Raw genomic sequence first — 25,388 nt, 5'->3', positions numbered from 1 at the left:
ATTCTGTTGTATCAGTTTGCTCACTGCCTGACTGATTTGATTTGCACTTTGAACATTTAACTAGGCCTTTTCAGTTAGTTTGCTTGGACCAAGGCACTTTGCTAAAATTTTAGCCTGAACCTCTTTCTTAGGTGTAGAGAATGCATCTGTGTGTGTGTTCTACTTGTTCTGCCGTCAGGTGGAAGCTTCTTTGTATAATTAGAGCTTCAGACTCTGCATTCTAATCCCCTTATTCTGTTTTGATAGTAAAAATATGAAATGTTTTAGTTCTGTGTGTTTGTGGTTGCTTAGTTTTATCAACTGTTACTGCTGTTTGCTCTTTTATTAAAATATGCCCCTAAGGAGTGCAGTTGTTTTTATTGCCAAGGTTTCAGTGATATGGGCCCTGCCCGCCTCCTCTCTTTCATTCTGTACCATGGTACTCTACCATTTTTCCCCAGTGATGCACTATTTTTGACACACTGGCCTTGCTTCTCAAGCAAATCACATTTCTTCCCAATCCAAAGACTTGCCAACTGCTGTTCTTTGTCTTAGAATGCTCTTCCCCAAAACCTGCATGATTTGCTACCTCAATTAATTGTTGGACATTTTCTTTGAGTCATTGGGTTTTGTTAATGTTCTTAAAATGACACTGAATAAAATTTGACCCTCATCCGTTTTCTTCCCATAAAGACACTTTATGCCTCTCCTTCCTTCTCTCTCTGATCTAGTTAAAGTTCCTAGGTTTTCACCAAAAGCTGGGAAGGGATAATCATTAAGGGCTTTGCTTCTAAGAATTAAGCTAGCCTGAGTCCATTTCTGTGCCTGCAACCAAAAGAAAATTAATATAGTGAGTTGAGTTCCTTCAGGAGCTTTCTCTGTTTTTCTATTGATAACCTCTATATTTTTAAAGGCAATGTCACTTTCTTTTGTTTACAAATATATTGAATAGCAATCAAGATTACTATTTTGTAATTACCTCTTGTGAATTTCCCTATTTTGCTTGCTTGTTCTTTCAGATAAAGTTTATTATTGTTGCCAAAAAATGTAAGTAAAGTAGCAATTATAGTAATAAAATGTTCTTTTGAAAAAAATGTTTTTTTGGTATTTGTCTTTTCATCAGTAACATGGCATGTTTTTAGTTTATTTATTTTTAGCACCACTATGTAATAAGCTCTGGACTTTGCATTGGCCAGAACATCTAAATGATGATATGAAAATAGACTTTCTTGTTCTTGGTTTTAATGAGAAATGCTCACCATGAAAGGTAATGAGTATATTGTTTAAGGAATTTCTGTTTAGAATCTTTAAAGAGAATTATTATTTAGTTTTATTGGATAGTTTATGACATTTTTTGAGATAATCATTTACTTTTCCTTTACTGACCCAGGGTTTTGCTTGGCTGCATTCACAACATTTCTATTAAAGCAAAATAGTTCCATTTGGGGTTGAATATTGTCCTCCCTCCTCAGCATATTACTCTCTTTCTCATTTCTAATGTTGAAATGTATTTTCTTTTCCCCCTCATTAGATTTGCCACAGTTTTATCAATGTTTCTGGTTTACTTTTTCCAAGAAGCAACTCTTGATTTATTATCCCAAGTAGTTTTGATTTTATTCTCTATTTTTATCTTGATTCATTATACACCTACTTTTTAAGGGTTGTTCTTTTTTATGGCTTTTTATTTTAAAAGCTTTTTAAATTTTTTTTATTTTTTTATTTTGTATTAAAGGATTGAAGTCCTGGTTGGTGTGGCTCAGTAGATCGAGTGCTGGCCTGAGAACCCAGGGGATGGCCAATTCGATTCCCCATCAGGGCACATGCCCGGGTTCCTGATTGAGGGTGTGTCTCTCTCTTTCTCCCTCCCTTCCACTCTCTCTAAAAATAAATAAAATCTTTTTCAAATTAAAAAAAAGATTTAATAATGCCTAACTTTGTTTACAGGTTTGTCTGAACCCAAATATTTTGATGCATATTTTCAGTTTTATTAGAGTTTTTAATTCTCCTTACCTTTTTCGTAAGTTAATTCCATTAACATTTGCACGCTGTTTTAGCCTTAATTTATAGTTTTACTGAGAATGGAGTTTTTCTTGGAGGGCATGTGTATACACTGACATGTCTATATACACATCCTTTTCAAATTACTCCATGAGTTATTTTAAAAGGGCCTTTTGTTTCTATGGTGAAACTGTGAAGTATTTTAACCTAAAAATCTGTCCCTCAAAATGAATATAGTATAAAAAAGGTAAAGGTATGAAAATACTAGTTTGAGAATAATTCCTAGTAATAAAACTTGGAAATGTTAAAGAAAATGTTATTCTTGACACTGTTAAAGATGGTAAGGAAAATTTTATTCAGGGAGGGACTAGTATAATACTAGATAAAATGGGGGTTTGTGAGAGAGCCTGAGCTTAACTAACTCCACTACGTGCAAAGTGGGGATTTATAGCCAGGAGAAGGGCGGGTGTCAGTGGATGGGAAAGGTAGTTTTCTAAGAGGTAGTTTTCAGGGGTGAGGTAGATTCTGGCCAAACCAACTTGACAGGATTGTACTGAAGACAGGCCAGGGTGCTGAGGAACTTGATCAGCTATAAAGGGTGGAGATTTTCCCTAAACTGATTAAGCAGGAATCTTGCTAAAACCAGACTAAACAGGAAGAGCCACTGGGTTAAAGGCAGTGCTCAACGTTGGGAGTGTGTGTTGTCTATCGATGTATAATTAATTACCATAGAACTAACAGTTAAAGAAACATTTATTACCTCTCACTGAGTCTCAGAGCTGGGAACCCAGGAGCAGCTTAGCTGGGTTGTTCTGTGTCAGGGGTTTAATGAAATTGCAATCACCTGGAGCCTTGGCGGGGGATGGAGGATATGCTTCCAAGATGGCTCACTCGCATGGCTGATGAGAGGAAATTGGTTCCATGCTGGCTGTTGGGAGAAAGCCTCAGTTCCTCCACGTGAGCCTCTCCACTGGGCCATCTGGGTGTTCTCAAGACACGGCTAGCTGGCTTCTAGAGCAAGTGTCCGAGAGTGAGCAAGGGGTCCCCAATGCCTTTATGACCTAGTCTCGGAAGTTTCACTTGTCATTTCTATGATATTCTATTAGAAGGGAGACACTAAGATTCTATTCTATTCATTAGAAGGGAGACACTAAGTTCAGTCCAAGGAGAAGGTAATTAAGTTTCACCTTTGACTCAATTATGTATGGTTTCTACTTTTTATATCACAACAGGTGCTGTTACTAAACTTTCAGCCACTACATAATTCCTTTCTCAATTTTCTAATAACATGTTCTTCACTTCTTTTTTAAGCCACACTGGAGCTGTCTCAAAGTTAAAGTCCAGTTTTTTTGTTTTTGTTTTTTTTGTTTATTCCCACTAAGGCTTATACAAACTCTTCAGAGTCCTTTCGGCTTTTGCACACCGCCCAGTTCCAAAAACACTTCTGTTTTAGGTACAGTGTTACATCAGCATGCCCCTCCAGGTACAAAAATCTGTACTGGTTATCTATTACTATATAAAATATTACTCCAAACTTAACAGTTTAAAACAGCAAACATTTATTTTATTTATCTTGGGATTTTTTTCAAGGGCCAAAAATTTGGAATTGGCTTAAGTCAGTGTTCCTGGCTTTACTGCTTTCATGAGGTTGCAATTAAAATGTTGGTTGGAGCTACAATTGTCTGAAGGCTTGACAGGCTAGAGGATTAGTACCATGGTCTGTTTATGTCCCTGCCCCACCCCCCGCCACCGCCCACCACCAAATTCATGTTGAAATTCTAACCCCTAGATGTGGTGATATTAGTAGGTGGGGCCTTTGGGAGGTGTAGGGCATGAGGGTGGAATCTTACGAGTGGGATTACTACTCACAGAAGAGGTTCTTTCCCCCTTTCCATGTGAGGATGCCATGAGAAGTCTGACCTGGATGAGGGCCCTCGCCTGGTCATGCTGGCACTCTTGACCTTTGACTCCCAGCCTCCTCAGCTATAAGCAATACCTTTCTATGGTTTATGAGCTACCTGATCTTTGATATTTTGTTAGAGCAGCTTGAATGAACTAACACCATCAACTTTTAAACTTGATTGGCGGCCGGCAGGAGGCCTCAGTTCCTTGTCATGTGCTCCTCAAGATGTGTCATCTGGCTTCTGGCAGAGTTAGTGATCTAAGAGAGAGCAAGGAAGAAGCTGCAACCGAGTCCCAGAGAGTAAATTCCATCACTACTGTTGTATACTGTTGGTCACACAGACCACCTTGATATAACAGAGAAGTGGACGATAGGAAGTTTTATAACATTCCACAAATAATTGAGATAAAACCTAGTGGTCGTGGTGATACCTTCCCACTCTCTAGTTTGCCATTGTGGTTGACACTCACCAGTTTGAGATGAGATTCTCTTAGAATTAAGTACATAAATTTAAAAACGTTGAATACATAATATATTCACATTGTTCAAACATCTGAAAGTGTAACAACTTAGATTCTTTTTTAGCCTTCCAGATGATTTAGCTTCTTTTTTTTAAGATTTTATTTTTTTATCTTTAGAGGGGAAGGGAAGGAGAGAGGGAGAGAAATATCAATGTATGGTTGCCTCTCGTGCGTCCCCTGCTGGGAACTGCCCTGCAACCCAGGCATGTGCCCTGACTGGGAATCAAACCTCGATCCTTTGGTTCGCAGGCCCGCGCTCAATCCACTGAGTTACGCCAGCCAGGGCTTTATCTTCTTTTTGTAGGTAACTGATTTCTATTACAGTTTTTGCTGTTTTTTGGACAACATCACATGTTTACAATGTTTTATGGCATACAAACTGGCAGAACCATTGCCTGAAATGTTTAAAGGAATAATGACAATATTTTGAAGCTTTTCTAGAGATTACTACGAAAAATGTCTAATGCACTACTATAAAATTATTGTAAAGAGAAAAATCCTGGCTGTTTCACAAAGAAAAATTATAACTAGTTAATAAATAAATGCAAAATACGCCATCTCAACAGCAAACATAGAAATGGAAATTAAAACAGTGGTATCTCATTGATGAATATTGTGGGAATTGCAAAGTCTGGGCCGATACGAGGGTGATGAGAGGAGTGTCAACTGGTATAAGCCTTTCAAAAATGTGTAGGAAAAGCCATAATACATTTTTCATAGATGTTATAAATTCAATAAAAATGTCCATAATGATGCTCATGTATCAAGAAATTTAGCACACAAGAAAATTCAGATTTTTAGTTTGTACCTATAAAATGTGGAAATAATTTAAATACTAAAAAAATGCAAGATTGCAGTAATATGTGATAAAACTAGCAGGATATAAATTTGTGTATACTTTGTGATAAGGAGAAAATATTTGAAGAAAAAAAGACTCAACTATAGTAACTTCTATAGTAATCCAACTTTGGAACTATTTTGGTTTTTACAGGTTAGGAAAAAAAAACTTCTTCCAGGTTTTAAAAAACTGTTTTAAAAAAAGCTTCCATAGTTTATGCAGTGAACCTGCATATAAAATGAGGAGCTCATTTTCTTTGCTACTAGCAGTCAGAAGTATATCTTCAAGAGATGCTTTTTTTGGGGGGGGGAAATATTTGATTGTGAACTCTTCATGTAGTGTAGCTTGTATTGTCCCCTATGGATTGACAAAATATTTGGCTTCTATTTTTGCTAGACCCATCTTCTCCAAACATACTCCCTGAATCATTTTAGCCTCCTTCCCTGAACTTTCTTTTCCTAGTATTTATATTGCCTTGAGAGCTAAAATGTCTGTCCATTTGATACTCAGTTCAGGGGATCTCAGATGTAGACCCAGGCAGATTCATGCCTCACCATTCCTCCTCAGGGTCTCTCCCTGAGGCAAGCACCAGGATTTACCAGCAAACAGTAGTGCTCGGCCTGGTCCTTGGGTTGGGCCTCTGAGAAGGTGAGGGCAGCTTAGCCCCCAGTAGGGCACCTGAGAAGTGAGTATGGGTGCATGACTGTTTGCTTTTGTATAGTAAATCAGTGCCCTTGAAACTTGGTCAGGCTTCTTCTGGCTCTATTGTGGATCCTCTTTGGGGACTACAGTGCTGAGCTGCAGGTGTGAGTGACTGTCCCCCTGGTCAGTGAGGACTCCTGAGTAACTATAGCCTGAGAAGACACCCCTGAAACAAACAAACAAAAATGTACATCCAGTTAAGAATGAGGAAGGAAGACCGAAGGATCACTCTTAAGCCTGATCTCCGAAATTTCCATGAGCCTGGGCAGTGAGTGAGGAGGAAAAGAAGAAGAATCTAGGTGATGGTGTGAATGTTCCATGGACCCACTGGCGCCACAGTCAGTGTTGGCTCTTCTGATGACTCTCTTAAACTGCTCTGCCTCTTTTGGTCAAGGTTGGGTGTTTGTATGATGCATTATGCAAATCTAAGCCCTTCCCCACCACCACCCACCACCACCTTGAAATTCTGGGTCCTTGGTCTTGGGCACAGCCTCATTGTCCAGGGGAGGCTGGGCATCTCTGAACTGTGGGTTTTCCCTGTTGGAAGAAATGACTGCTGTACGCTCTCAGGGTCCAGTTCATTAACTTGAACCACTTGAATCTGAACTTCCTTCAAGTTTTTGAGAAGACTCACAGTGCCCCCAACTTGTGACTTCTTTGGGCCAGGGAAGCATGGTACACTTCTTACTCATTTAACAAATTACTCTGGTTTAAACTTTATTTTTTGACATCTCCACTTTGTTTCCCAAAGCAGTATCTTCTCACGCTGCTCATTGGAGAGAGAATTGAAGCTTATGCTGAGGCATTGTACAAGTTCTTCTTCTTGGTAGCTTCTGGTGTGTGTTGGGGGTGGGGGGGAGAGAGAGAAAGAGAGAGAGAGAGATTGAGATCCTGGCTGGGGAATTATAGGCCCTTCTGATGCTTTAGCAGACTTCTAAACTATACCGTTCTCAGCAGGTCATCTGGCCATGTTAGCCAAAATGGCATTCTAGACCCTGGAAGGTATTCATCAATTTTATGCACCTTGGAGGGATTTCAACTTTAAGTACAAGGCAGGAAAGAAATCACTTTGTGAGTTGCAAAATATGGGACATGCTTATTATTAAAATTTATTATTATTTGCATTTTGCTCTGTGGCAAGAGACCGGGATCTGCACAGAATTTAGCCTACTGTTTTGAGCGAGAAATTTAGGAGTTTTTACAAAGGAAATGACTGTCGTTATAGGAATAGAAGTAGTTCAAAATTCAACAATGCAGTACATAATAGAGAAAACACATAAAACCTCTATGGTGCTCTGAATAAGTAATGATTTAAACAGGTGAAGAATACTTGAAAGCGCGTGGAGTTGTTGATTGTATCACTAAATGGGAAACTGGATTACAAGATACATTGCCGTTTGACCCTTCTCCCTTTCTCAGTTCCTACCCTAACCCTTCACCCTGCCCTGGCCTAACTAACATCTCATATAGGAACTAGAAAACAAACAAAGCCTGGAATGGTATGTTACTATAGGTAGTTAGCTCATTACTAATAAGAAAGGGAGTAAAGGGAAACTGAGGAGCAGGAGCCTGCTTCCCTAGGCAGGAAGCTAGAGCATTTACAGACTCATTCACACTTTCCAGGGGACTGCTGCCCGGGAGACTCCATCCTGGGAACACAGGGAACATTCCCAGGAGCACTGCTCTCCCTCCAGCACCAGATTGCTGGGGAGAGCAGAGGGAGGTAAGCGCATGCGTGCCAGAAGTCAAAATGGCAGAGGTGAAGGTGCTTGACAGAGGCCTGTCGGTCTAACTAGGGGGTGGACCCGTCATCGGCCAAAAAAAGCCTGGGAAGCTTGATTTGTTAATTTGAAAAAACTCCTGATCTTCCCCAAACCCAGGATAATATAATCCCAGAACAAAAAAAAAATTCCTCTCTCTCTCTCTCTTTCGACCCACACTCACCCCTTTTGTTTGTATTTGTGCGTTCTCTCTCACCTAGGAGCATGTGACCATGTGGGTTGAAGCTCCCAGGGCCCACAGGGGACTGCGTGGGCTCCGAAGTTACTTGGTCTTACTTGTTAATCTGAGTATTTCAAGTGACTAAAAAAATTTCAAGTGACAAACTCCGAAGGACTACACTTCAACAAGAAACAAACTCTGGATACTGCCTTTGTTTTTGCCTTGATTTTTTCTGTGGTGGGATGGAGAAAAATGGGACACAGGGGCAGATTTCTACCTGAATAAATCATCTTGCTACATCACAATCTCCCGTGCTTAGGTCCATGAAATGCTTTTCTCATAATCCCGTGGAAGAGTTTGATTTCCACCGACAATAGTATATGTCGTCAAAATATGTGCAAAGGTTACCTCCAAGTGGTGAGCTTATTAAACAATTTTTACCGTGGCCATTTATTTCTTGTTATGTCATACTCATCCTTTTCAATGAGCTTAACTTCAAAGGAACATGTGGGAGAGTACAGACTAACAGTCAAAAAAAGCAACTCATTCCTGATTATGAACAGGTCAGTGGTGCCCATGTTTTTCCTCCATGGCTCCACACCGTCGATCTCCCAGCCCCAGGGTCACCTGCAGCCCTTTCGCAGCTGCCTGTCCTTTGCATGCCAGTCTATCTCCAGCTCAGGCCACACTGACTTTGCAGCCTGGCAACAGGGCAGCAGAGACCAGCATCACAGCAGGAAGGGTTTGGGTGTGTCTTCCTTCACTCCTCAACCTCCTGTAGGGCCTACATTCACAAGAAAATAAATATAAGCAAGCTGTAAACACTGACCTCAGGAGGAGGTAAAGCGAGATGGGGGTGGGGCCTATCGTCCATCAGGTGGGGTAAAGCAGCAGAAGAGGGTAGACTTTACTGCACTGTGAAACCGGGGGCTCGGCTCCTGGCAGCAACACACGCTAAGTCTTGAGCTTTAGTGTCTTCCCTTTGTACCCTTTTTTAAAAGAAGATTTTATTTATTTATCTTTAGAGGGGAAGGGAAGGAGAGAGGGAGAGAAATATCAATGTATGGTTGCCTCTCGTGCGTCCCCTGCTGGGAACTGGCCCGCAACCCAGGCATGTGCCCTGACTGGGAATCGAACCACGATCCTTTGGTTCGCAGGTCTGCTTTCAATCCACTGAGCTACATCAGCCAGGGCTCCTTTGTACCTTTTTAACCTGAATAGGTGAGGCCCCCATGGAACAGTCCAAAAGTAATCAGACACCTGTCACAACACATACACACGCTATAAAAAGGTATTGACTCGGCATTTTTTTTAAAGACTTTATTTATTTATCTTTAGAGGGGAAGGGAAGGAGAGAAGTATCAATGTATGGTTGCCTCTCAGGAGTCCCCTGCTGGGACTGGCCTGCAACCCAGGCATGTGCCCTGACTCGGAATCAAACCGCGATCGTGTGGTTCGCAGGCCCGCGCTCAATCCACTGAGCTATGCCAGCCAGGGCTGACTCAGCATTTTAACAACACGAATCTAATGAAATAAAACGAGATTTAAAATAAGTGCAATGTTCTCAGGGATTTAAGTAGAATAACCGTGGTAACAAAGTGTTGGGAGCATTTGTTGCACCAGTAGAGTCACTGATTGCCATCCCCACCCTCATTTTTGCACAAGTATTATACCAACCAGATTATTTAAACTTGCATCCCTGTCACCCCTTATTTCCATCCTCTGCTTTATTCAGTGTTTACCCACCTTCTACACAGTTTGTCTTTCTGGTCTGTGTCTCCCTCCTAACACATACGTTCCACGAGGTCCTTGGTCTGTGTGCTCAGCACTAGAACATGGCCTGACTCATAGTGGGTATTGAGTAAATGCTTGTTGAACTAGATTAATAAATGGGGACGTATAAAAGAAATGGGAATGAAGACTATGGAATTAATGTACAGATTTATTATCAGCAGAAATGAGGGTGAAAAGTAAAAAGGAAGGATGGTGGAAAGTGGGAGAGAGAACAAGGGAAGAAGGAAAGGAGGAAGGAAGAGAAGAATTAAAGCGCATGTTCATATCAACCTGTACCTAAAATAAATGATACCTATGGCATGAGGATGCTGAGGACTGGGGGAGGGGAGTGGAACCAGAAGGGCAGAAGAGCTTGCTAAGTGCTTAGTGATTAGTTACAGGTGAGTTGTCAGCTGGGGCCGCAGACAGCGAGGACTGGACTGGAGCAGTTGCCTCTGCTTTCTCACAGGGCTATCGCAGGCCTTGGTCCCTCACCAGGTGGCCTTCTCCATGAGGTCACTTAGGGAGGTATCTTGCTCCATCCAGGACAAACAATCCAAGAGAAATCAAGACAAACAACCAAGACAGGCCCCTCTCTTTCTGTAAGCTAGTATCAGAGGGGACATCCCATCTCAGTTCTGTGACTTTTTTTTAGAACTCAGTTGTTCTATAGCGGGTTGCAGATGTCTCTGTATCTCGTCTCTTACATTATTTACTTCCCCACAGCATGCTACGGCCATTAGCTTAAACCTGACTGCAACTGAAATCAAATCTTGACACGTCCAGTTGTTTTAAATGGAGACCAAAGAAACATACGTGTATCCATTTAGAGCCTGCCTGCTTTGCACACCCCATGAGACTGCACTCAGTGAGGGCTAGTTATAGATGAGCAAATGCTTGGTGGGCTTTGACCCCAATCCTCTGCTTCCCTGTGTCGCTGTCTGACCCAGAGACGCCTGGCTGTGCAGCCGAGAGGCAGGTGGGAGACACAGGAGCCCTTCACCGATTCCCTTCCCACCTGGGGGTTCTCCGTCCTCTTCTCCGAGTGTTGTCCCTGTGTCACTGGATCTGAAGGTTTACTTACCGGTGTGAGGGACTTTGCCTCTCATCTCATCTTTCTAAGTGCCGCCCAAATGGAGCTCTCTCTGTGCTTTGCCATCTCGTAACAGTGCTTTTTGCCTTTTCCCTCCATCATCCTGAAATCCTCACACTCACCCCCCCACTTCACGCAGTGTAGCCCACACTCAAGGGAGGTGTTCACACAAGAGCATGAACACCAGGAGATGGGGTCATGGGGGGCTGTCTGAATGGTGTTCAACAACAGTATGCCCTCTGGTCCCCAAAGGTTCACGTCCCTGTCACATGGCACACACACTTCCTGGGCCTTGTGTTCAGCTTTGCAGACCCAGAAAGGAAATATTCAGGGTCAGAAGAATGGAGCATGGGGTTTTTCTCTCACTTCCCCCCTGTATCTGTTACTGTGGCAATGGTTGCTGAACCACAGAACACAGTAGTACTCAGCCTCATCCTCAGGCTGGGCCCCCGTGATGGTGAGGGTGGCCTTGTCTCCAAGCAGGCTGCCAGAGAACCTGGCAGGAACCCCTGGTACCCGACTGCTGGTACCACCTATCAGACCCTGGGGTGCCTGGTAGGGCTTCTGTTGGACCCAGGAGGCGTAGTTACTTGTGGTGATGGCCCCAGCACTGGAGCCACAGGTGAGTGTGACTGTCCCCCCAGGAGTTGTGGACAGTAAAGCCTCCTGAGTCACCACAGCCTGGGATGCGACCCCTGAAAACAGGTGAGAGACCAAAGGTCAGGAATGAGCGTCATGAAGGTGCTGTGTGGCCTTTCTCACTTACCCCTGATCCCCAGCCTGGAGAGTCTCCCCTGACCTGTGCAGTGAGCCAGAAATGTGAGCAGGAGAGGAGCCCAGGCCATGATGGAGACGCTTCACTGCTGCGCTTCTCAGGATCCCACAGCATAGAGTCAGCCTGCACAGCTCTCATTATAACGCCTACCGCGTGTGGGGGTGGGGCTGCCATGAAAACGAGCTCCACTCCCAGGGGTGCTCAGCAGTGTGGTCACAGCCATTGAGTTGTTCCACATAAGTGACCACGTGGTAGTGGGACCAAGGGCCTATAGGGCCATTTCACAGCTGAGCCTGCTTTCCCAGACACTGACCCACAGCCCCCTCTAGTGTCCATAGTGAAAACGTCACCAATGGACAGATGCAGGCCTGCAGGACTTTCTGCTTTTGCAACCCCTCTCTTTCCTCTGGTCTGGGGCTTTTAGTCGTCTCTGTAGGTCAGATGAAGTGCCTATGATTCCTCAGGCAGAAACTGGATGGAGGAATTTGGGCAAGGGGAGGCCCGAATGAGTTTCTGCCTCTCTTTTCACTCCACCCATCATAGGCGTCTATACTGAGTAGCAAGGCTAAGGTCTTGGATTCTCCTGCTGCCTTAGCTCAGGTTCCTCAGGATCACACCCAGCAGTGTGGGTGCCTCGCCGCAGAGGTAGCTGACTGCCCCTGGTCAGGTGCTGGTCTCTCCTGGAGCCTTAGCAGCATTTCAGAGTTTATTTCTTTTTTCTCTTTCTTTCTTAATGGTGTTTAGTTTACCGCTGGAAAACTAAAAGACTATAGTGGAGTTTTTCTCCCAGGGCTTGCCAAATACTTGGTCTGTGTGTGTGTGTGTGTGTGTGTGTGTGTGTGTGTGTGTGATCTCTGTCAGCGGGTCATAAGACTCATGTGTCAACACTGTGTGTGTCACAGCTTCAGAGCACTTGTCTGCTCTGGCCCACCTTAAACCTTGGTGTCACCTGGTAATCTTGTGGAACAGTATTTCCATCAGTGAAACATGGTCTCCAGAAGCTGAAGGCCAACTAAGTACAGAGCTCTCTACTGAGGGTGGGTGCTGTGGGGCGCAATCATGTTTCCTGCTCTGGCGGCCGTGACCTGTCATGTCACAGACTAATGCCGCCCTAGGAACCTCAGTGACAGGACAGGCCTCTAAAACTTCTCCGGGTTTGTCTCCTATGTGACAAAGTCTTAGTAAGTGAAGCACAATCTAAACGGTAGTATAGAACTTCGGGAAGGCTTTTGAAAAAAAGGCAGGGTAGCTCTGTTTTTGGTATATCTGGGTACATACCCAAGGAAAATGAAATAAGCACCTCCAAGTGATGTCTGTATTCCTGTGTTCACTACAGCATTATTCACAATGAGCGAGATATGGGGACAATCCAAGTGCCCACTAACAGATTAACGGATGAAGAAAACATAGTATGCCTATGCAATGAAGTATAGGTCTGTTGCGAAAAAGAAGCCCATGCCCTGCCCCAGTCAGGGCACACGGCTGGGTTCCAGGTTCGGTTCTGGTCGGGGCAGATGCAAGAAGCGGCTGATCAGTGTTTCCCTCTCTCATCCATGTTTCTCTCCCTCACTCTCCCCCGCCCTTCCCTTCTCTCTAAGGTTGGTGAATGTGTCCTTGAGTAAATATTAAAAAAGCGAAAGAGGTACTGCCATTTGCAGCAACATGGATGATTTTTATTGTGGTAAGATATTCAAAACATTTAATTTTGTCTTGTTTTTGAAGGTACCCCAAAATACAGACTGGGGAATCCCTGGTGGCCTGTGAATCCCTGGGAATTCCCTGGTGGGGAATCACAGCGCGTCCCCTGCCTTCTGGAGCCCTGCGTCTTCTTACCGAGGACTTCGACATGCTCCTGTCTCTTGCTCTTCTTGTTCAAATAAATCGATGTTAGCAATGTAATGTGTACTGTGAGGTTCCACAGAAAATGCAGATTGTCCAGTCTTCTTGGGGAAATGTTGGCCAACAGGCAGAGTAGAAACCACCCGGGGGGAACTCTTTGTATATCCCATTGTCCACTGCACATGAGTGTGAATGGCGCCCGATACTCCTCACTGACCACTGAGAGGCATGGGAGGCCTGCACTCACCAGGTTTCAGGCTCCATAGCCCTGGACTGAAAAAGTGCTCATGCACCCCAGCACATACACCATGTTGAACACACAGCTGCCGTTGGGGTCCTAGTTGTCTGAGTTCCTAACAGCCCACATCCTTCCGGAAGCGCCCTGGAGTCTTGGTGGTTGTTGTCGGTTGCTGTAACTGAGTAGCCAGATTGGTAGATTAAATGAGGACATGTCAGGACCCAACAAACTGCATTATTAAGGGTAGCTCTAACTCTGCTATTTTCCCATAATAATATTATTTTTTTTAAATGCCCATCTTGAAGAAAACGGAGCAAGGTGAAGTTGTGTAGGCTTTCCCTTGGCCCTCTCAACTACCAGTAAGGTGACTAGTTGGCCTCTTCTCCAGGTCATTAAACGAGTGTGGACATTCTACTGACAGTCCCGGTCATCTGTCCCCTGGGTGATTCCACCCACCTGCTGCCAGCTGCGCCTCTACTAGCCCAGACACCCAACATCCCTGGTGTGGGGGAGGCGCGATAGAGTCTGAGATTCCTCAGTATTGCTGTCACTTGGGTCCTGTGTTCAACAGCATGCACAATGTTTGGACATTTCCTCCCCTGCGTCGGGTACATTCAATGGTACATGCAGCGACCATGGGTCCCTTTATGGCCGCAGGGGAAGAAGCACTACCGTATACTTTAGTCAAGTGCTGACTGCCTTACTGGTTTCCACCATGAATTTCAGAAGCTTCTGGGTTTGAAAAATGGGCCAAGTCAATAAACCGGGCAATAAAAAAATAACATTGTATTAGTCTGGCTACACTCAGTCCTCTGCACACCCAGTGTTCATGATTTGGCTGTAGAGAGTGACATTTGCTTTGGTGGCTACTGTCTGCCTTGTCCCCGGAGCACGGCGGGACAGTAGCCACACCCACTGCATTTTGTGTGTTCGTCCTCTCTGATTGCTCCCCTTTGCCCTAATTTTATTCACCTTGTTTCTAATAATAAGAAACCTGTCTGCCCTCTAATTTTTGGAGATGCTAATATTTCCGTTGATAGCAGAGAGAACACCTCACCAGTGAAATAATCTTCTGTGAGCCCTAGCCTACCAAGAAGCACATGGTAGGTGGAGACAGGGGCTGAGGATGCTGTTTGCACTATGAGTGCACTTGCGATGATTGAACAACCTGGAAATTAAAGCCCATCAAGGAGCATGGGAATCTCAGCAACCACCTGTATTGGTGCATAAACCCTCAGATCTCAAGAAGTCCCTGAGGAAATGTTTTGTAATACATGAAGACATGTGCTCTGGACCAAGAACAGGTAGGGCATGCAGAGATGCACCATTCTCATAGACAGGTCCTGGGAAATACCTGGGACAGTGAAATCCCCACAGCAGAGAGGGAGGCTAAATGGGAAGCCAAGCCTGTTGGAAGGATGTGGGTGCAGGGCAGACCAGCAGTGAGGGTTTTCCTTGCTGCCTCTGCTTGGGTCCCCATGGGTCCGTGTGGCTGCTCTCCGCATGTGGCCTGCTCCACGGTGGGAGTCAACCCTTCTTCTTCCTGGGAATTTCAGGGGGTCAGGCACCAGTCTAGGTCAGAGCCAGGACCTGAGAAGCATTGGTTAAGGAGGAAAAGTCCTAGAAATGACATATGGGAGGAGAGAGAAGGAAAGAGCAGGACGGCTTCTGCTGGGACAGGAGGCCTCTGCCTCTGGGATCCGGGGGCCCTGTGGTTCTTCTCTAATCAAAGCACTTTCCTCTCTTTTGGCAATCTCCCTCTGTTTCTTGTCTGAAAAAAACCTTCCCATTTTATTTCACAGCATGCCTATGAATTTAATGTAAAACATTCATGTCGACTTTTTAGGCAGGGAAGTTTTAGGATCTTTGGTTCTACTTGAGACCCATGGAATCAGAATCCACATTTGACAAGATACCCAGAGGATCCCGGTGCATGTTAAAGTTTGAAAGTAACTGATCTAACACATTCATGGAGGCTATGAGTTTGTTTTAGATATGAATTAATTACATCTCAACCTGTTCTGCTTATAACCAACCTGTCAGCAAAATTAACTCTCTTTTTCTTCATTTTGTACATTGCAAGACAAGATTAATGGACGTGTAGCGTGGAGCTTGTTACTAGGTATTTCAGGGCTACCTGGGAACAGCTGTGCACTGCTCGTTCTTACAGGTTAACTTATGTCCCTGCTGTTGCTGTGCTGAGGGTCTCCTTTTCGTACCCATCCCCAGCCCCCACTGCAGAGGCTGTGGCTTTGGTCCCTGTCTGTCCATGAGACGCATTGTTGTCTGGGATCGTGTGTTCTGCTCTTCATTACTTCCCTGGATCCCTATTGGCCCCCTTAGTCAGCCTGGTGATGTCTTATTTTCTTGTGACTGTCTAATGCATTTCAGACATTGGAGTCTAAATAATTGTTTCCTCAGTGAAAGGTTAATAAAAAGCAGACAATCAAGCTTCTGTCAGATGATGTGTTTGACTTTACAGGATCCACACCCAAATGAATTGACATTTATCCAACATCCTCCCACCCAAAACTCTAGGGAGGGAAACCCATAGGAGGTCAGGATGCTGAGCTGGGACAGTGAGCACTTGGAGGTCTGAGAGTCTCTCCTCAATGGGAGGCTGTGCCCAGCCCCGGGGATGCAGGGGCTCCACACAGCTCTGATCTCAGGTCACAGGGAGACTCAGCTTCTGTCAGGTCTCAGAACTCAGGGAGTCATCAGTGGAGCCCAGGCTGGCACCAGGAGACACACAGGGCTCTGGGCTCAGGGCACCTGGTTGTCTCAGTCAGACACGATGCCCTTCTGTCCTCCTCCCCACCCAGCCACTGAGCCGGGATTTTACTTGTGGTAACAATTGTGTTTGTGTTGGGAGACCAGTGACCCCACAGCAGATATTTCCATTCACTTTCTAAGGATGAACTGAGTCGAGGGCTGGCCCCACTGGCTGTACTAGCACAAGGGACAGCACAAAGCCCACACTGAGCTGGTGTTGGTTCAGGGGCAAGGACAGGGGAGCAATGGGTCAGCCAGGAGAGACGGGGGCACATTTGATCATGTGTCCCCCCATGGAACAGGAGCTCTCTGTGGCAATGGGGTTGTGTTCGCCTTTCTAACAATGAGCTTCAGCCTGAGCCTCAGACTGGAGCCCAGAGGTGATCACATAGGACCTGGTGACAGACCTGGATCAGGACAATCAGGCTTGAACCTCTGGAAGGTCCCTCTGTGCTGTCTCAGGAAAGGAGGCTGGGGCACTGCGTGAGGACCCGGGGGGCCATTGCCATGGAAGATCCAGTGGGTCTGGGGCTCCCCGTGCAGGAGATGGTGACCTCAAATCTGCCCTCATTGAGAGCTTCCAGGGGGTGTGACACAGGAAGAGATTGGGGGGTACCCACTCCTGCTGCCCCCCCACCAGCCCCCACCCTGGCCTGTTGAAGAGCTGCAGGAAGGTGTGTATTGGGGGCACAGTCAGTGCCCACAGACTCAGGGATCCACTCTCTGGAGTCTCTATGGTCCTGAGCAGTGTCAGCTGTCAGAGTGTCTCATCCTTGGACCCACTTTACCCTGGAGCAGGCTCGGTGGTTCCCCAGGAAATGTAGACCATCTCCCACCCTCTCCTCTCCCATTAAGAGGCCTCCTGGTCTCAGGCCACAAACATCCCCTCAAACCAACCCTCCTGTCCATGATGCCACAACTGAAGGTCCAGGTACTCAGCCAGGTGTCCTGGCTGCTCTGTGATTGCAGTTCCTCCCCAACCTGTGTCCTCACCTGTCAACTTGCCACCCTGTACTGTGTCCTTGAGACCCAGGGTGCTCAGGCAGCCTTGAGCTCAGGGACTGAAAGTGAAGGGATGGGCTCTGCTTTGACCCCCTGATTTGGTCTCCTAATTTCTATTCAATTCCATAGGCCTCTCCCTCCGCAGATGTGGGAAGGTCACGTGGACACGGAGCAGTGTTTTCCCAGGGCTCTAACGTCCTCCATGATTTTCTTATGGTTTCCACTTCTTTGCTGAGATTTTCTACCTGTTCATTTGTTACAAGTGATTGTCACTCAACTTCTTGCCACACATATATAAATGCATTTGCAGATGATTGACATTGAGTGTCTGACCTTAAACTAAACATGTCTTCATTTGTTTAGGGCTCCTTCATGTATCTCAGGATAGTTTGTAATTCTCATTTTATACCAATTTTGTTTTTCAGTTTTATCTTTAAGGATTTCTTTCTTTTGATGCCATTATAATTTTCTTGTTAATGTATTAGTTTTCTTGTTAATTTTTGATGGTTTACTGCTAGCACGTACAGTAGTATTCATTTCTGCATGATGCTCTTGTATCTCAAGGCCCCAATTAAACCATTTAGAGAAGAAACATCACTGAGTCTCCCCTGGACTCAGAGCTACGTACGGCCGGTACCGACCCTGGTGCACACCTGCAGTGTCTCCACTGGGAGGTTTTCTCCCTGGGAAGACCTCTCTGCCTCTAGGACAGGGACAGCTGAGACTTAGTGACCATGGTGAGTCTCAGTGAGGATGAGGGGAAGACCAGATGGATGTTAAGAGGAGGCTGAGGTCCCGTCTGCAGAAGTGGCACCAGGTATGAGCCCTGCATTAGACTTGGTTTCAGGCAGAGCAGGGGTGAGGCTCCCTGGCAGGAGGAGCCCAGGCAGGTTTCAGTCTCACTTCCCATGACTCTGCAGCACTGTGCAACTGTAAGGGCTGCTGTAGTACAGGCAACAGTAATAGTCCCCCTCATCCTCAGGCTGGGCCCCTGTGATGGTGAGGGCAGCTTTGTTCCCAGAGATGGATCTGGAGAAGCGCTCAGGGACTCCAGAGGGGTGGCTGTTTGTGCTATAGATGAGCGTGCGGGGAGGCTTGCCTGGGGTCTGCTGGTACCAGCTGGGGTAGTAACTACTAGAGACTGAGCCAGAGGTAAGGCCACAGGTGAGTGTGACTGTCCCTCCTGGAGACACAGACAGTGATGGTTCTTGGGTGACCACAATCTGAGAATCCACACCTAAAACCAACAGAAAAGACACAGGTTTTTTAATGAGAGACAAGGTCACCCCTGAGGCCCTGCTGTGCTCTGTCCCCAGAGAATGCAGAGTCCTTATCTCTGACCTGAGCTGTAAGTGAGGAGCCCGAGTAGGAGCACTGTCCAGGCCATGGTGGGGACACTCACAGGACATGGCCTCCTCAGGTTGCTAGGGTGGAAGGAGTTGTCCTTGGGGCCTCGGGAGATCTGCAAAAAGACAGATGCTGTTACCTCACAACACCAATGACTGCAGGTGACTAAAGCCCTGAATCAACTGTTCACCTCTGTCACCAAATCAGATCCCCCTTGTCCCTGGTGGTCTTAGTGCTAAATGTCTTTGTGAATCAGCTGTGGCCTACATGATGAGACGACTGTGTTTACCTCCTGGTCCCAGTGATCTACTTCATCTCAAATTTCACCTCGTTCCTTAGATTAGAACATTTCTTCCCTCCTCAGAGAAAACCACTCTTGTCTTATTTGAAGGACATAGCAGACACTTTCTCCTCCTACAGAGAGTCCACCGGGAAACCACAGAGTTCGTCTGAGGAGTGAAGGCACAGGGTCTCCCCTGACTCAGCCCTGACCCAGCAGCCGCAGCGAAGGAGCCGACCAAGGCTGAGAGTGGGCACAGGGCTGCACCGCCATTCGGGGAGGGTGGCTCTCCTCTGGGCTGAGAAGCCGGCAATTACATGGAGCAGCTTCATTTTAACTGGAGATAGTGAGTCAGAAAAGTCACAGCATCACCATGAAGTCCTGAGATACTTCACAACATCAGACATACAAAGTAGGAAACCGTGTCTCATCGTCAGAAACAAAAATAACTGTTAATCATGCTTTTGTGTGAACATGATGGAACGTTTAAAAGCTCTGTTTCCCTTTGCACTGGGCTGTGGGCAGAGGGAGTGAAGGGTGGACAAGAGGTCCGGGATGTAACAGGACGAGTTGGAGGCAGAGTGTCTCCCCCCTTCCGCGAAGACGACACACAGTGGGTGTGCTGGTGGGAAGCGAAATCCTGCTGAGGTTCATTTTGAAATTCCAGGTAAATTGTGTGTGGAAAAGAACTTGAATGCTCATCTTTCCTTTCCTTTCCTAGGTGTTGAGACCTGAGCTCACAGGAGATGAATTACTCATGCTGAGTTATTTTCCCATTATTCAACTGTATCTGTGATAGTGTGGAGAGATACACTGTCTGAGTGTACACCCATTGTACTTGGAGATTAGGAAGAGGGTTAAGACACAAGAAAAACAGAGAGTTGAATGTGTGATTACTACCAGTCCCATAGGTCATTACACCATTGAAATGAAAGACAAAGAACAGACTAGTAAGAAACAACAAGTTAAATGATGAGGGAAAAGGTGTATGCATTTATTACCAATTTGAACATCAATTCACTTGCAAGTGTAGCAGCAAATGACCCTGAGGTTTGCCACGGGTACAGACTGTCTCAGGCTTTCCCCTGACACTAAAGATTTTGCCTGCCTTTAAGGATTAGGAGCCATTGTGGGATGATGGGAATGATAGGCTGGGTGGGGGACACTCCCAGGACCCCAGGAGCCCCTCCCACATATGAGGGAAATGCAGCAGCGCCCCCTGTGGGTCCTAGGGGACACAGCCTTATTCGGGGAGCAATTTCCTTCCTACTGAACTTTCACCTCTGAGAGATGCCCTCTGCAGGCTGACCTGGCCTCTTCACCTCTGTTCTCCCCAGATTTCAGGTCCATCATTACCCAGAGAGGTGAACAGATTCTAGCCTCAGCCCAAATCGTCCCTGTGATCAAAGAGAAACTTTCTTGATGAGACATGGGTTCTTCTGGCTCCTATGTGAAATCATCTCTGAAAACAGGAGCTATAATAAAAAATGAGATATTTTGGACAATTCTCCAGTAATTATTTTGCGTTAAGCTCCTTTGCTTTGCTAGAAGGAAAACATTAATTTAGGTGGCATTCTCTCATCCTCTCTGGCAGAGGCAGCACTGTGTGATCTAGAACCAGAAGCAGGAGGCAGAATTAATGGGCCGACCGACCAGCTGTGCCCCGATGGCAGCAGGAAAAGGCAGTGCCAATGCCTGTCCCCACGTATCCCTCAGGGTCCATGGGAGCCAACTCCTTCTGCAATGAGTGAGGACTGACAGAAGAATCCAGGCCATGGTGGGGAAGCCCCAGAGCTCTGCTAGCTGAGGCCTAATTGTTGACATTGAGACTGTCCCTGCCTAGGTGTCTCCTACCTTATGTCCAGGGAGAACTGTAGGGCACTTTTTTTTATCAAGGAAATTAATTTTCATTGTGTGATTGTCCACCTACCTTGTCCTCTGAAACCGGCCTGGACAATGACTATGAGGGGAGGAGGGCGAGATATGAGGCAAGTGTGAGTCAGAGCTGAGTGCTCATGTGGCCCCTGAGGACCAGGTGCCAGACAGTCATTCCTCACTGAGGACACTGCCTGCCCAGGTGTGCAAGGGCCAGTAGAGCCTTTTCTCAGCCTGCCTGCCCCAGAGCCCTGACTCTCAGGTCCAGTCCTCCAGCACCCCCTGCTGGTCTCAGAAGGCACATATCCCAGCTCATCTCAAGCCTTCAGTTCTCCTGGGAGGGTTCTGCTGTTTGCAGTTGGGTCTTTCTGCTGTCAGCACCCAAGGCAGTGGAATGAGCAGATGCCCTCTGTGATTCTGGATTAGCCCATTAATTTTTTCAGGTAAGTAATGACCTCCATGGAACTACATGAAATGCTGTTTTCCCATATGATAAAGGATTACGTGATAGTTGAGTTTCCTTCTGTCTGGGCCCTTGGCTTGTTTCTGGTACATGACCACTTAGAGTCACTTTTGAGGTTGAAAGTTCCTCAGGGAGCCCCATTAATTCATCGCTGGTCACAGTTCTCTTTGGGTGACTCTTTGAGATCAAAACATTCCATGTTGTTTTTGCTGTTGTCATCGTCATGAAGGTTTTCTGTTGGGTTCCCAGCCCCAGGCACAGGCCTTGGCCTTCTCTTCCTGCCTTTGCCACGAGAATGTATCCCTGTGAGGAACACACACCTGGTGTTCTTCGTTCCTCCTGCTGGTTCTCATTTACTACTGACTGTGATGCTCACAATACTTCTGACTTTTCAAGAATTGAAGATATTTTTTTAAAAAGATTTTATTTATTTATCTTTAGAGGGGAAGGGAAGGAGAGAGGGAGAGACATATCAATGTATGGTTGCCTCTCATGAGTCCCCTGCTGGGAACTGGCCTGCAACCCAGGCATGTGCCCTGACTGGGAATTGAACCACAATCGTCTGGTTCATAGGCCCGCGCTCAATCCACTGAGCTACACCAGCCAGGGTGAATTGAAGATAATTTTGTCTAATTTTATAAAATTATCAACACAAGGATTGATAAAAATAACATTATTATGAATGGCAGTCCACCTCTTTAAAGAAGTCCTTTCTCCATTACAGAATTTACAAACCCTCATTTGTATTTTCTGGTCCCTGTTAGCCTTGATCTAGTTATTGTCAAAATTATTTTGTTTTGATTTCCGGTGCACAGCAGACTGGTTAGACAATCATATTCTTTACAGAGTGTTTCTCATGATATTCCCCGTCCTCCCGGGGCCCCGTCCCCACTGTGGCAGCATCACTGACCACGTTCCCCACGCTGTGCTTCCCATCCCCGTGACGCTCTCTTCCTACGGTACCTCACGGGTGTGGTCCCCACACGTGTCTCCTTCCTCTCTGAGCTTCAGGCTGCTCTGCTCCCTCCTGGGGACATATGGCTTTTGGTCCAACAGGGAGATGAGTGAGTGGGTAAGTGAGTGAGGAGCAGGATGCACCACGCTGATTTCTTCAAACCAGATGAGGGCATTTCAGGATAGTGTCTGAGGGTCTGGAGGGAGTGTGACCTCCTGAAGCCATGTGACCAGCAGAGAGGCCACCCCCTGGGAACCCTGCTCTAGGAAGGAGACAGTGGGGGCGGCAGAGGATGTGCATGAGGAGGCAGATAAGAAGGAGTGGACGCCCTTCCCTGCACAGACACAGAATCCTGTGTTTGCACTGCTCATGAGGTTTTCCATTGGCCCTTATTTCCTTGCCCCCAGAGCTTGGGTTGCCATGAGGGTCCTGGTTCCCAATGACACCTCCAGTATCTTGCCTGAGTCCAGCATCAGCCCTCAGTCCCCTGCCTGAGCTGTGTAGCGGCTGCTCACACCACCCCTTCCCCCTGTAGTGTCAGATGTAGGTCTGTGCTTTAACTGGGCACAGGCAACCCCTGCAGTGGGTAAGTGCACCCCAAGGGCCTCCGTGAGCCGCTGCACACACCTGAAAGGATTATTCTCAGCTAATTGGAGCCTGACTTTGTTGCACACCCTGTCACCTGTGCTCCCCAGTGACCCAGGGCTGACAAGACCAGTCCTCACAGGGCTGCTGCCCTTGCAGCTTTTATAGAAGAAAGTTAGTATAAAAAACTCTTTGCGTAACTGTCATCCACATTTTTTTCTACCATTACATTCTTGCAAAACTAGGGTCATATTTAAAACCTAAGAAGCTAACTTTGGTAAAGTAACATAAACTAAACTGTAGGTTGAATTTAAATTTAATTCAAAACCCAACATATCCTTTTCCTGTTGATAGAGCCAATCCAGGAATCCAGTGATACAATAAACATTACAGAGAAGAAGCACAACCAATATACATATTTCTAACATACCACATACAATGCTTTTCTCTTTTATTTTGTGTTGCCTCGATATGAAGTTTCTCTAAGAAGATTTTTTGACAAAGGTGAGAAGTGTCAGTAAAAGAACAATTTCCTACTCAGCACCTCCCCTCACAGCCCAGTACTTGGTGCCCTAAAGAACCTGGTGTGGAGATGCCCCCCCACAGTCCCTCACCTGTCCCTGTGCCAGGGGGCACGGCCAGGGGGCTAGGAGGGGGTTACTGGGAGGCCCTTCTAACCAGGTGTCGTCTCAGAGCATCAATATTCACCTAAACCATGAAAACTCTCTCAACTGGCGGTTGTAGTTTTCAATTTGAAAACAAGGGAAAAGAGAAATCAAGTCACAGTTTTCATTGATGAACTGAGATTTTATATCTGTTTCTGAGCTCACCTGGATTTATGAAGGTTCATTTAGGAGAGATGGTGGCCTGGAATTTAACTTGAGTAATTTCAAACACAAATTTTCAGGAATACATTTATAATAATAGAAGTGGATGTATATCTAAAACTTAAGTGTTCCTAAAATACTTTAGGAGAGAGCTTGTTGAAACACGGTTTTGCCCACTAACACACAGTTCTGACCCAGCAGGCTTAGTCAGGGGACCAGCATTACCTACAAGCTCCCAGGGACACTCTCATTTAAATGCCAATAAAATATTCCCACTGTCCACAGGCTCAGTCAATACATGAGCACATCTTGTTAAAGCTCCTGGAACACAGGCAGGATTACAAAGGGCAGTGGGGGCTCTGAGTCTCTCTGAAGGTTAATGTGTCTGCACTCAGCCTTCACCCATCATGGTTGTAGGGAGAGGGGAAGACAGGAAGTCCACTCTGCCAGGGTCACGTGGGACAGATGGGCACAAGCTGGGGGAGCCTGGAGGAGGCACGTGGAGGGGAGGCACTGGACACGGGAATGGAGCCCTGGAGCCCCTCCCCTTGGTGTGCTGACCATTCCCACCCTCTCTCTTTCCTTCTGTCACTAAAGCTGAGCCATTCTGAGCACACGAGGAGGTTTTGGTTGCACTTCCCCATGGGGTCACATCACTGTGTAAGTATAACTACTCGTTTCCAGAGTACAGTAATAGTCGGCCTCATCCTCAGGCTGGGCCCCTGTGATGGTGAAGGTGGCTTTGTTCCCAGAGATGGATCCAGTGAAGCGCTCAGGGACCCCTGAGGGGCGGCTGTTTGTGCCGTAGATGAGCATGCGGGGAGGCTTGCCTGGGGTCTGCTGGTACCAGCAGGGGTAGTTACTACTAGAGACTGAACCAGAGGTAAGGCCACAGGTGAGTGTGACTGTTCCTCCTGGAGACACAGACAGTGACGGCTCCTGTGTGACAGTCTGAGAATCCACACCTAAAACCAACAGAAAAGACAGGGTTTTTTTTATGAGAGACAAGGTCACCCCTGAGGCCCTGCTCTGCTCTGTCCCCAGAGAATGCAGAGTCCTTATCTCTGACCTGAGCTGTAAGTAAGGAGCCCGAGCAGGAGCACCATCCAGGCCATGGTGGGGACACTCACAGGACACAGCCTCCCAAGGCTCCTGAGGTGGAATGATGTGCCCTTGGGGCCTTTTCTTGCCTCTGAGACCATTAGGAGGAGCAGACGCCTCATGCAAATCAGCTTCCTCTCTTGGTGCCACAGTGTCACCCTGATGTCCCCTGGGGAGATGTGGACAGAGGCAGATGCTGGGAACTCACACAGACCAGTGAAGACAGAGTGACTCAGGCACTGAATAGGCACAGTGACCTCTGTCACCAACTCAGGGACTGAGGAGTGTGAGGAGCAGTGGGATCTTGGTCATGATGGGGAAGCCCCAGCCCTCTGACTGCTCAGGGTTCCTTGTTGGATCTGAGACTCTCCCAGCTCCAGGGGTCTCTTGTCCTTTGTCCAGAAAGACTCATGGGCCAAGTTTCTTCATGCAGAATTGGCTTTGTTGTGTGTCTGTCCACCTGACACTGGGTGTGTGCACATCAGGTGGGAACAACTCATTGAATGTGAAGTATATGAGTCAGAGCTCATGTAGCTCTTGGGGACCCTTGTGATGGCAAGTCAAATACTGTGCAGACGCTG

The 25,388-nt window shown here is 46.4% G+C and overlaps 3 gene segments (V, D, J or C); all 3 read right to left on the bottom strand.

Annotated features, from left to right (window-relative positions):
- Positions 1 to 11,081: 11,081 nt before the first annotated feature.
- LOC118981358 (Ig lambda-2 chain V region-like) lies at positions 11,082 to 11,637 on the bottom strand. The segment is given in 2 exon segments: positions 11,082 to 11,443; positions 11,548 to 11,637. Coding segments are annotated over 2 exon segments (408 nt in total).
- Positions 11,638 to 18,258: 6,621 nt separating this feature from the next.
- LOC118981468 (immunoglobulin lambda variable 8-61-like) lies at positions 18,259 to 18,814 on the bottom strand. The segment is given in 2 exon segments: positions 18,259 to 18,611; positions 18,716 to 18,814. Coding segments are annotated over 2 exon segments (384 nt in total).
- A 5,540-nt stretch (positions 18,815 to 24,354) lies between these two features.
- Positions 24,355 to 24,873, bottom strand: LOC118981460 (immunoglobulin lambda variable 8-61-like). The segment is given in 2 exon segments: positions 24,355 to 24,671; positions 24,776 to 24,873. Coding segments are annotated over 2 exon segments (363 nt in total).
- Positions 24,874 to 25,388: the final 515 nt, after the last annotated feature.

The sequence above is a fragment of the Sturnira hondurensis genome, unplaced genomic scaffold (genome assembly GCF_014824575.4).
Source record: "Sturnira hondurensis isolate 20B ecotype Veracruz unplaced genomic scaffold, ASM1482457v3 Scaffold0001932, whole genome shotgun sequence".
In the NCBI taxonomy this organism is placed as follows: Eukaryota; Metazoa; Chordata; class Mammalia; order Chiroptera; family Phyllostomidae; genus Sturnira; species Sturnira hondurensis.
The sequence above is the reverse complement of the archived record's forward strand: the minus strand, read 5'-3'. Positions and strand labels throughout refer to the sequence as shown.